The 11488-nt window shown below is 46.4% G+C and overlaps 1 protein-coding gene across 1 annotated transcript; it reads right to left on the bottom strand.

The window, feature by feature from the left end:
• Nucleotides 1-1774: 1774 nt before the first annotated feature.
• On the bottom strand, nt 1775-10295 carry rpp40 (ribonuclease P/MRP 40 subunit). Its single transcript, XM_004572443.2, has 8 exons — nt 10119-10295; nt 6937-7081; nt 6511-6579; nt 4223-4318; nt 2663-2785; nt 2421-2586; nt 2205-2339; nt 1775-2127 (listed from the first exon to the last, which is right to left on the bottom strand). The coding sequence occupies exons 1-8, from the start codon at nt 10236-10238 to the stop codon at nt 1929-1931; spliced, it is 1053 nt and encodes a 350-aa protein (XP_004572500.1). The 5' UTR covers nt 10239-10295; the 3' UTR covers nt 1775-1928.
• Nucleotides 10296-11488: the final 1193 nt, after the last annotated feature.

The following is an 11488-nucleotide window of genomic DNA, read 5'->3' as shown; positions in this document are numbered from 1 at the left end:
AATGAAACATGCTGGTCGGTATTCTCTTCGTCCGCATGGTTACTTGTTGCTTTCTGTTCCATTTGCCCGAACTGAACTTGGTAAAAGAGCTTTTGTCCATTTAGCACCCTCGGCCTGGAACAAACTGCAGAAGGAATGGAAAATGACTGAATTCATTTCATTAAGTGATTTTAAATCTAAACTACGAATCCTTGAGGCAAGTCCATAACATGCAACTGTTTCAATTAGATTGATTGTCATTTTAACTGACTTTTTATTTTATTTGAATTTTATTGAATTTTATTTTTATTTTATTTGTATTCTTTCACTTATTGTTGCATGTGTGTTGTTGCTGCCTGTGTTTGAGTAATTTCTGTAACTGTGAGACATCTGCTGCTGCCTGTCTTGGCCAGGTCTCCCTTGAAAAAGAGGTTTTTAATCTCAATGGGATCTTCCTGGTTAAATAAAGGTTAATAAATAAATAAATAAATAATGGTCTGCGGTGGGTGGCTGGAATTTCCATAAGGCTCCTGAACTGACCTGGGATCCGCCCCTGGGCAGGGCCAACTCCAGCTCCTGCACACCTGGGGCCTATTGCAGGCAATCAAGCCAGAGGGATTTAAACCACACGTTGATGTTCATTCACTGCCAGTTCGTCATCAACACATGTTGGTAACAGGCCTTATACTTCAAGTTCTTGCTGTGATCTATCTTGTTAACACGACTCTCTTGTGCTGCAGTTGCTGTATTCATCTTGGCTCACGCTCCACCTCCGGACTCAGGATACCAAGCAATCATTCTGAAAATCTCTCTGTGCCTCACCTGCCTGCCCTCACACTCCATCTGAAGCCCCGGATCTCAGGCCAGCCTTTCCACGCCACTCAGCCTCCCCTGGATTCTCATCACCCCCCTCTCAACACTCCATGTCCCCTACTGCAAGTGAGAATTGCTACTCTTACAACTGGCCACTTCAGAGCTGCCTCCACCACCTCCCTAACTCCTCTATCTTCTCTCTTCAGTGTGACTGTTCCCTGCTCAGCTCCACTCCGCATCTCAGGCCTCATTCCCTCGCCACGTTCCCCAGGCCATGCCTCGTCAAACTCCACGTCTTATTGTTTTTTTTGTCTTTGCTACGTTTTCTTTTTTGCACTTAAACCTAATAAATTGTTACATCATCTGCTGTCTCTGCTCTGGGTTTCTGCACCTGAGTCCTGTTCAGTACAGGCCACTCGGCCCCGTGTAACGAGGTGTAACGGCCGGTGTAACGAGGGTCGCATTTAAGAGTTTGATGATCACGTGACTTTGTTTTCTGCCATGAGCAGAATGGAGGAACGACGCTGCTCGTGAGCACAGGCGGTGCTTCCGCCCAAGTTTGGCTGATTGCTTCTTTTGACCTGAATACATCCTCATGTTCTGATTCTGCATTAGTAGTTTTGTATTGTGACTGTTATTTGGAGCTCCTACTGTCCTCGCCATCTGTCTCCGTGTTCTGTTATCCTGTGTCCTTAGCCACGTCCCCGTTTTATTCTCAGTCTGTCTCGTATGTTTCACGTTCAGTTGCGCTTTCCTCTCATTACTCTGAGGGTAAGCGGCGTTCCCAGCTGTTTCCCATTCTCTCGTCATCCTCTGCGAATATTGTCCGAGTCTCTCGCTGTTCCTTGCTACACAGCCGTTGTCATGGCGAACTTCTTTCTTACTTTTGTGGTGCATTGTTCAGTTGTGATGCGTTGTCAGCTACACAGGAAGTGGTCAATAACCTGTCGCCAAAGACTAATCAGAAACCCCCCAGACACAATGACATCAGACTGACTTTATTCAAGCACATTTTATCGACACGTTTCTCAGGGTCTCAGAGTGGGCGTGGCCTCAGCTCAGCTTATTTAATCAAAACGTTTCTACAACGAAACCAATCAGAGTAAATTCTGCCCGCGCACAGGTACGCAGGTGCGTCAGGGCGGGCAGACGTCATGTGCTCCCGTGGCGAGGTGGAGCTGGTAGGTGTGGTCGTGGAACATCATCAGCGTGTAGAAGTTCTCTCCGCCCCTCAGGAAGCCGTGCTCGTGGTTGCTCCAGGATACCGGACTGTCAGCAAACCCGCGAACCGTCATGGACACCCAGGACGCCAGCCGAGGCTGCTCCACGTAACGTCTGTGGGACAGGTGAGCACAGGTGAGTCAGAACAGTCTGACAGAGGGCAGAGGTCACAGAGTCTGACAGGTGATCACCTAAGCTCCTGCAGCAGACGGTGGATGTCGTGTGGCAGCAGCATCCCGCTCACGGACACGCTCAGAGCGTGGCGATGTATCGTGTTCGGTTCGGGACAGACAAACGACGACAGGAAGCTGCTGGACGAGTTCTCGCTGACACCACAGAAGAAGAACTGTCAACATTGAAAACGTGACACAGCAGCGATGATGTCATAGCCCATCAGGAGGTCTCACCAGCTGATGCCAGCGTCAACGGCTCCTAGCCACTCCAGGAAACTGTGAGGGTCACATGACCGGGGGGCGGGGCAGGAGAGGTCCGTCAAAACGCTGCAGTTGACCTCCGGTCTGTGCTGCGACCAATCACATCGAGACAGGAGGGGCTGAAGAGAGGCCCCGCCCCCTGAAGAACACAGAACTGTGAGCAGAGTATTGTGGGAAACACACGGCAGGCTAACCTTGGTGATGAGGTCACTCACCTGGATGATGTGATAACAGGAAGTCTGTCTGCAGCTGAAGGCGGGACTTAAGACCTGTGAGGAGCCTCAGGTAGCTCCGCCTACCAGGAGCCATGCTGCTGTCAGTTAGATCCACAGATACCACTGCAGCAGACAGAGTAATCAGATTACAGGTGAGCAGTAATGAAATTATATGCTAATCAATAATATGTAATAGGGCTGCTCAATTAATCGAATTTTAATCACGATTACGATCTGGGCTTTCAACGATCATTAAAAATGACGGAGCCGATTATTAGCCCCTCCCTCATTTATCCGCGACACCTTAAAGGCCGGTCCGTGAAAATATTGTCGGGCATAAACCGTCCGTGGCGCAAAAAAGGTTGGAGACCGCTGATTAAGAGGACCCGAGGGAAGCTCGGAAAGCTAAGCAGAAGTTATTTGGAGAGTGACTGCTGTTGGTTGAAAAGAGAGGTAAAAAAAACTTCAGTGGTGTTGCACACTATGTTATATTATTTTTTAAAGTCATTGTTAACCCTTTAAAGCCGGTCAGAGCAGCACGCTCCGTTTTGTGTAACTATTTTTAAATCCCTGTAGAACCTGAACCGTGTAAGCTAGCGCAATAATTTGTTTTGCATATGAAACCGGAGGAGTTGTACTTGCATCTGATGCCATCAGCTTGTCCTCGGTCACGGTTTCCTTCCACATAAAGCTTTGCAAAAATTGCATAAAAAGCGCTTGCAGGAACAAAAACATAATATTCCAGAAACACGCTTTGCCGATCCGATCAGCTGTTCGTAACACTTCCCACAGTGAAACAGACGTCAGCGCGAACTATTGCATGTCCGCCATTTCCTGCTCGAAACCGGAAGTGACGTCATTTTCGCGGGAATGTAGTTTTTTTACTTGTAGGCCTTAAAAGCCTATACTGGTGTTTTTATAAGTCATGTTTGACTTTTCTGAATAGTTGCTGGGATGCTTAGAACTCGAACTGCACTGCTGGAAATAGTTTATTTTGATGCACCTGCTGTTTTCTTTGCAAATTTGCATCATAGGACTGTTTTTTTGTTTTTCCTGCAGTGTATAAAAATTAATGTATCTCCAAAATAAAACTATGAAGACACTCAAAATAAATTTCCTGTTGTTGTAAACTATTTTTGCAACTTTTTTGTATTTAAAGTTTTGAGGGATAAACCTCTTAAATTTCTCCAAGTAGAAAAAAACCAAAAACGATTTTCAATTTTTTTGTAGTTTATTGCACTTTTTTGCAATTAATGTAGTTACTATGGACTTAATGCAGACATATTATTAAAATATGGGCTATAACAGTTGCATAGCAAATTGAAATGCTCCCACCAATGGCACTACAACATGTAAAAATATAATATAAGCTCTGGCGGACTTGGTTCTATAGTAGGTCTTAAGGGTTAAATAAATATCGTCAAATAATCGAGATCTCAATTTCAGTGAAAATAATCGTGATTATCAATTTTGCCACAATCGAGCAGCCCTAATATGTAATGTAATCCGATTACAATATCGTTTCAGAGTAATGAGACTACAAACGGGAAGAGGACAGACCGAATCTGGTGGCAGTTCTGTGCTTGAATCTGGACGGTTTCCCCTCGAAGCCCAAAATCTCAAACGAGTCTTTATCCAGAGAGAGGGTCAGGTGACCTGCAGACACACGGCATACTTTAAGCAGGAAACAGGAAGTGATGTCACATCCCTGCAGCAGACAGTTTTCTGTGTCAACTAAAACATGCTGAGCTGATTACCATCAGTCAGTAATTGGATTACCATTTACAGGTTACTGATCGAGTCACACCTGTCGCTCCCTTTAGACCGCCACACTGCGATTCTGTGGTCACGGTGTTCTGGGAATCCATCCTACCTGACAAACCATCCTACCTGTTGTTTCTACGCAATGCTCAACACGAAATTCAGTGGCGAACCGTCCTACCTTTGTGAATACAAGCTACAAACATACTCTGATGGGTAAAATTATGTGCCAAACCGTCCTACCTTTGTGAATGTGATGTACAAGCATACTTTAACAGCTATAATTCAGTGGCGAACCATCTTACCTTTGTTAATAAGAGCTAGAAACATACTCTGACGGGTATAAATACGTGTAAAACCATGCTACCTTTATGAATGTGAGCTACAAGCATACTCTGATGGGCAAAGTTAAGTGGCAAACCGTCATACCTACTTACATTTGTGCTGGAATTACTGTGTGACAGCAGAAATGTGCATAAACTACTTACGGTAGGACGTTTTGCCAAAGTAGGACGTTTTGTCAGAACAACGGCTTTATGGCGGTACGCACTAACAGAACAATACAGCAACTTCCTTTAAAAGGCGGAGTCAGGCACCTGCCGAGGTCACAGGTTACAGAAAAAGCAACGTGTTGTCATTGAGTCGGAGGAAAGGCCAGATTAAAGATGGCGGCTCATTAAAATGTAATCCATTTTTGTTTTGCTCGCTGCCATGTTGTCATTGCATCACCGATTACATCACCAGGATGTTAGAGGACGGCGCCCTGGCTCTAAATCAGCAGTCACGCTAATTACTCAGGAAAATGGCAGCAGGTGACGGCGACAGGTGACCAATGACAGCTCTCGAGCCAGTGAGGAGGCGGAGTCAGAACACTCTTATATCTGGTCTTTGTCTGAAAATGACCAAAGACCAGGAGAACGACAGAACTTTGGAGAGCTGCAGTTCAATCGTCGGCTCACTGAGCGGCTCCTCCACAACAGGAGGGAGTACAGCAAACGGTGACGGCGGCTGAAGGTGGAGGTGCTGATGGATGCCTGGACTCCTGGTTGTGCTTCAGTAAGAAACTGTTTATGATGGAGTAACGTGTGTGAGAAAGCGTTAAACCATCGTACAGTGCTGGATGATTGGTGTGCTCGGCCCGCCTCGCAGCGTGCAGCTACGTCTCTGCTAACAGGGCGGTGTGGGAGGGCTTTATCACCCAACGAGGAACAAACCCATCAAAGACGGCGGCGCACTCCGCCTCTCCTGCACACCGCCCTCCACAAACCCGAACACGAACCGCACCACCTGCCAAGCGACCAATCTGCCGCCATCAGGGAAACCTGAAACCTGCATCAGTCAGCGGGCAGATGAGACTCCATCTTCATCTCACCAGCGAGATCTTTCACTGGCCAATCAGCACGCAGCATTCCTGTGAGCAGTTCTGTCACATATCATGGAGTCCAGAAGGTCAGAGGTTCTCGTCAAATCAGGATCAACTACAATCTCCTGCAGATCTCCGCGGCTGAGAGGAGGGGGGTCTTTCATCAAACATCTGTTCTTCTGAACCGTTACAGAGGTGGGCGGAGCAATCCTGTTTGGAAGTTCATCCTGCTCCCTGACGACTCTGCAGCTTTCTTCAGCAGCTTCTTGTAGTACAGCTGTTGTAACCGTAGCGATACGCACAGATCCAACAAGCCAATCAGTGATTTCAAATCTTTATGTTATGACATCACATGGCTGACAGACACCGTGTGATTTAAAAACGCCACAGCATCCCGCCTCCACGCTCGAAAACACTTTGTTCCAGCTCTGCTCAGGTTCTCCTCTGGATCTTCCTGTCGCCACAAAGATGTGAAAAACCTGCCGCTTCGGTCTGATGTCACTTCCTGTAACGCTCCGCCTTCGCAGACAGACATTTACGAATGTAAAGACGAAGTTTGTCGTTTTCCTGGAGGAACCATTTCTGCGACGCCTCTGAACGAGGAGCATGTGTCCGCGTGAGCGCGCCCACTGTCTCAGTTTACCGTTTCGCCCCGTGACGATGACGTTCACTGTTAATGGGAGTGTTGGAAATAAAGGTTGGTTTACAAAAAAAGAAACGTTACCGTTTGGCATCAGTGCGACGCAGGTATCTTCATCGATGCGAGTCCTGTAGGACAGACCGAACACGGCACCTGAAATACAGACAGTCACGCAGTGAGGGCGTGGACAGGTGAGGGCGTGGACAGGTGAGGGCGTGGACAGGTGAGGGCGTGGACAGGTGAGGGCCTGTGTATGCGAGTCTGTTGCTATGGGTAGATATAAATTAGAGTTCAGAGCTGAAACTCAGAGACGGACGTCACAATAACTTGGTGACGATGACGTGATTCATATTTCTGCTCCTCTGGATTAACATGGAGCCTGTGCTCTTTATTCACCCGTTGCCATGGCAAAATTACAGAACTGACTCTGATCAGCTGTTTGGGAACCTTAGAGGCTTCTTTTCAAACTCTCTTCCTGGAATGGAGCTCAGGTGCGCACAGGTGTGTTACCGTGGTACACGGCCGTCTCCAGGAAGTGTCGGTCCAACAGCTCGTACACCGGCAGCTTCCTGATCAGGTAGAAGCTGCTGAAGTTGTTCAACACGGAGTCCAGGTGAGAGGGGGCGGAGCTACACTCAGGAAGCAGCACAGACACCTGCACAGTTGAAACAGCTGATGGTTAAAATCAAATATTTCAATTCATTCAGATTTTTTGTACTCAAAGCAGAAACGATGAGTGTAGCAGCGCAGTGTCAGGCACACACGGTTGGATTGAAACATGTTTCCTCACCTCACCCAGCCCTGACCTCAGGTGACCTCAGAGTCAGCCGGGTTTCTGTACTCTGAAGATGCTTCACTTACTGCTACCTGGGGTTTATCACCATTGTCAGGTTTATATTATTGGATTGTCAATTATGCTTAGAAATATCTAATCATACATGCTTAGTTTTATAATCAACGTCATGTTGGTAGAGGTTTGATCCTCAGGAGTCTGCAAAGACTTTGTGTGCGTGTTCTGGCATTCACACTCACATCCTGGGGTCATGGGAAGAGGTCGTATCTTCTCTCGTTGATATATGGTGTAGCAAACACATCTATGTCTGTTTTAGGCGAAGTGCCTTTTGTTTAGATGAACTGCTGGACTTCCAGACCAGCAGGTTTAGGGAAGTCGTTTATGGGGTCACACTCTGACACACACGCGCACACACAATCAATCAATCAATCAATCAGTCTTTATTTATAAAGCACTTTTCATACAAAAAATGTAGCACAAAGTGCTTTACATAGTTAAAAGCAGCCCACCCCACCCTCCAACTCACTCCCCACACTCTCATTAACATAAATGATGTGAATACACACATACACCCCCCCCCACACACACACACACACACACACACACCCACACACGCGCACACTTAAAGAGTAAAAATTGGGCTGGGCTCGCATGAGCCAAGTGAGGAAACACTATAACAGGGAGCCGTCTGCACCGGGAGCCGGTCACAGACCGCAGCCTCCAGGCTGGGCACACAGCAGGAGGGAGGCAAAGGAGCCCCCCAGCCAGGCTGAGAGGACCCCAGAGACCCAGCAGCCACGGTCAATCACAGCCCCGGTGCAGAGAGCGCCCTCTGAGGAAACACTGGAGATATGACACAATAGGATATATACAGGGTAAAACGATAAAGTAAATAAGAACGGGATACAATATAAATATAAATAGAGTAAGAAGACTAAAAAATGGATAAGAATAAAATCAAGAAATATTAGGTAAAGCCTAAATTAATAATAGAATAACAGGATAGAATAAATAAGCATAAAATAAATAAACGCTAAGTAAAAGCTAAATTAAAAAGGTGGTCTTGAGCCTGTTCTTAAAAACATGTACGTTCTCTGCGGCCCTGAGCTCCTCCGGCAGGCTGTTCCACAGACGAGGACCATACCACTGAAACGCTGCCTCTCCGTGAGTATGTGTCCTGACTTTAGGGACAATCAAAAGGCCAGTACCAGAGGACCTCAGGGTCCGCGAGGGTTCATATGGTACTCTTTGTGTTACGAGGTAGAGGACGAGAGCGACTGGAGTCAAGCGAAGCGTTTGTCGTGGTTCTCTCCCTCATGCATGAGTAACACGAAGAACTTTGCCTACTCGTGTCTTGCTTTGCTGTGTAGTAGGATTGTCTTGAACGTTCCTGCAAATAGGTTTATGCTACAAACCTATCAACCATGGTAAGTGATGCTGTACGCAGGGGTACTCCAGGAAGCAGGTTGGTTAATTGGTTTAGTTTGATTATTGTGACATCGACTCATTGAATCAGTTTTAAATGTATTTTGGTTCTCAGCTTAAAGCTCACAAAACTACTTCAACACCAGCAAACAGCAGGTACACGCATTCCACACAAAGACGTAAACACAGAGCGTGGATCGTTCACAGATTCTGCAGGTTTCCTCACGCTGAGCTAAACTGACTGAACCAGCAGCCAAAGAAGATCCAAAGTACGCTTCAAACATCCTCATTCATCCCCTCGGACTTGGGCTCTGACTTCCTGCACAGCTCTCTCCCTCTCAGTGTGCTCACAGACCACCCGAGCTGCTCCCACAGGTGCTGGGTGGGGTTGAGGTCAGGACTGCAGATCCATAGTCTCCACTCAAAAATCAGTTTCTGTTTCAGAGCTCCTCACAGCACAGAAACAGCTTTAGTGACGGATACAAATCATTTGACCTTTCCCAGGACGTTTAAGCACCGTTTAAGCACCGTTTCAAAAGTACCGGTTTGGCACCGGTATCAGATAAAACCTAAAAGATACCATCCCTACTGCTGCTGCACCCACACACTGAGGCCTGCTACACACACACACACACACACACACACACACACACACACACACAGGACCACTCCACCCACACACTGAGGCCTGCTACACACACACACACACACACACACACACACAGGACCACTCCACCCACACACTGAGGCCTGCTACACACACACACACACACACACACACACACACTGAGCCCTGCTACACACACACACACACACACACACACACACACACACACACACACTGAGCCCTGCCACACACACACACACACACACACACACACACACTGAGCCCTGCTCTACACACACACACACACACACACACACACACACTCTGAGCCCTGCTACACACACACACACACACACACACTGAGCCCTGCCACACACACACACACACACACACACACACACACACACACACACACACACTGAGCCCTGCTCTACACACACACACACACACACACACACACACACTCTGAGCCCTGCTCTACACACACACACACACACACACACACACACACACACACACACACACACTCTGAGCCCTGCTCTACACACACACACACACACACACACACACACTCTGAGCCCTGCTCTACACACACACACACACACACACTGAGCCCTGCTACACACACACACACACACACACACACACACACACTGAGCCCTGCCACACACACACACACACACACACACACACACACACACACACACACACACACACACACACACACACACACACTCTGAGCCCTGCTCTACCCGTGACTGCTCTCCTTGCACTCCATCAAATGAACATGAAGCCGTCCGCGAGCCCACCGCTGTGAAGCTAACGGCTCGGAGGTGAAAGGTCAGAGGTGAATGGTGAGAGCGTCACCTGGTGGTTGAAGTGCAACTGCTGCACCTGCGCGCTGATCCGGTTCTTCGGGTCCAAGAAGCTGGAGCTCTCCGAGACCAACAGAGTCCGCGGAGTCCGGTCCAGCTCCGAGGACGTCATTTTCTTCGGCTGCGAGTTAACTGCACGTGTTTCCGGCCGCGGCTTTTCAGCTTAGAAGTTTCCGGTAGCGAACCGGAAATGTTCGTTGATTTTATTTTGGAGGATATTCCGGTGTTCAGACTTTTTTTTTTAATGAACTTTATTTATAAACAACAGTATAACATACAAGGCACCATTATTAATTCAAATATCCTCGGCTGAGCGCTACAACGAGAAAAGAAAACAATAAACACAAAGCCAAAAAGAGTTGACAAAAAACGAAAGAACAGTCATTGAAGGAAACCAAAGGCACAAATAATATGAACAAAAAAGGGCAATCATGATCATTAAATAGGGAGGCTTCTTTTGAACATGGATTAAACTTATTAAATAATACAACACGTTTATGAGCTTTCTTGTTATTCACAAGTTTCTCAGCCATCTGTTTATACATGGTTTAGCTTCAAAGTATCTGCATTTGTGAATAAATTTTTTTCCCAGTAACAAAACCGTCCTAATCATCAAGTCAAAATCTGCATTCTCAGCAAGTATTCCAGATTTTATTACCGTCACCGTCAAATGTGGTAACTGAATTCTCCTGGACTGTAGCCAGCTCCACATGTCAGTCCAGAAGTGCACTGATTCACAGTAGAAAAACAAGTGATCCAGACTTTCAACATCATCTTCACAAAATGCGCAGGCGTTCACGTCTAAGTTCAATTTCCGTCTTAAGAATTCATTGGTTGGATAAACCTCATTAATGATTTTAAAGTGAATCTCTTTAACTTTAGGGGAAAGAGGAAGTGAGATATACTTTTTTCTTATCGCCTTAACCTCCATGGTCTCAAATTCTTTATGAATATAATTTCTTTTAACTGGATTAGGGCAAACTTCATTTATCAAAATATTCCTGATCACCTTGTTTGTAAACCTGCTGTCACCAAATTCAACTCCAGCTATGCAGAGCTGCCTCAGTCAAGGAGAAATTTTAGAGTGCACAATATCTTCTTTTATCTTTGATCTCAAAGGGACTGGGATGGCTTTCATCAGGGATTTATATCTCTTAGCAGTACATCTTACATCAAATTTGTCACAAAACGTCTCATGTTTTAATAAGACCCCATTCTCATCCATAAAATGAGCTACAGCCCAAATCCCTTTAGATCTTCATTCAAGGTTCAAGGTATAGTATATACATTGGGTGAATGTGCAGTAGTAGCAGCAAGCAGGTGAATTCTCTACATTAATAAGAATAGACATCTCACTATTTT

Source organism: Maylandia zebra, linkage group LG18, assembly GCF_041146795.1.
Source record: "Maylandia zebra isolate NMK-2024a linkage group LG18, Mzebra_GT3a, whole genome shotgun sequence".
Classification (NCBI taxonomy): Eukaryota; Metazoa; Chordata; class Actinopteri; order Cichliformes; family Cichlidae; genus Maylandia; species Maylandia zebra.
The sequence above is the reverse complement of the archived record's forward strand: the minus strand, read 5'-3'. Positions and strand labels throughout refer to the sequence as shown.

Coding starts and splice junctions, on each gene's coding strand:
- rpp40 (XM_004572443.2), bottom strand. CDS start 10,238: ATGACGTCCTCGGAGCTGGACCGGACTCCGCGGACTCTGTTGGTCTCG. Junction 7,082..10,118: donor AGTTGCACTTCAACCACCAG/GTGACGCTCTCA, acceptor TCAACTGTGCAG/GTGTCTGTGCTGCTTCCTGA. Junction 2,340..2,420: donor GTTGACGCTGGCATCAGCTG/GTGAGACCTCCT, acceptor CTGTGGTGTCAG/CGAGAACTCGTCCAGCAGCT.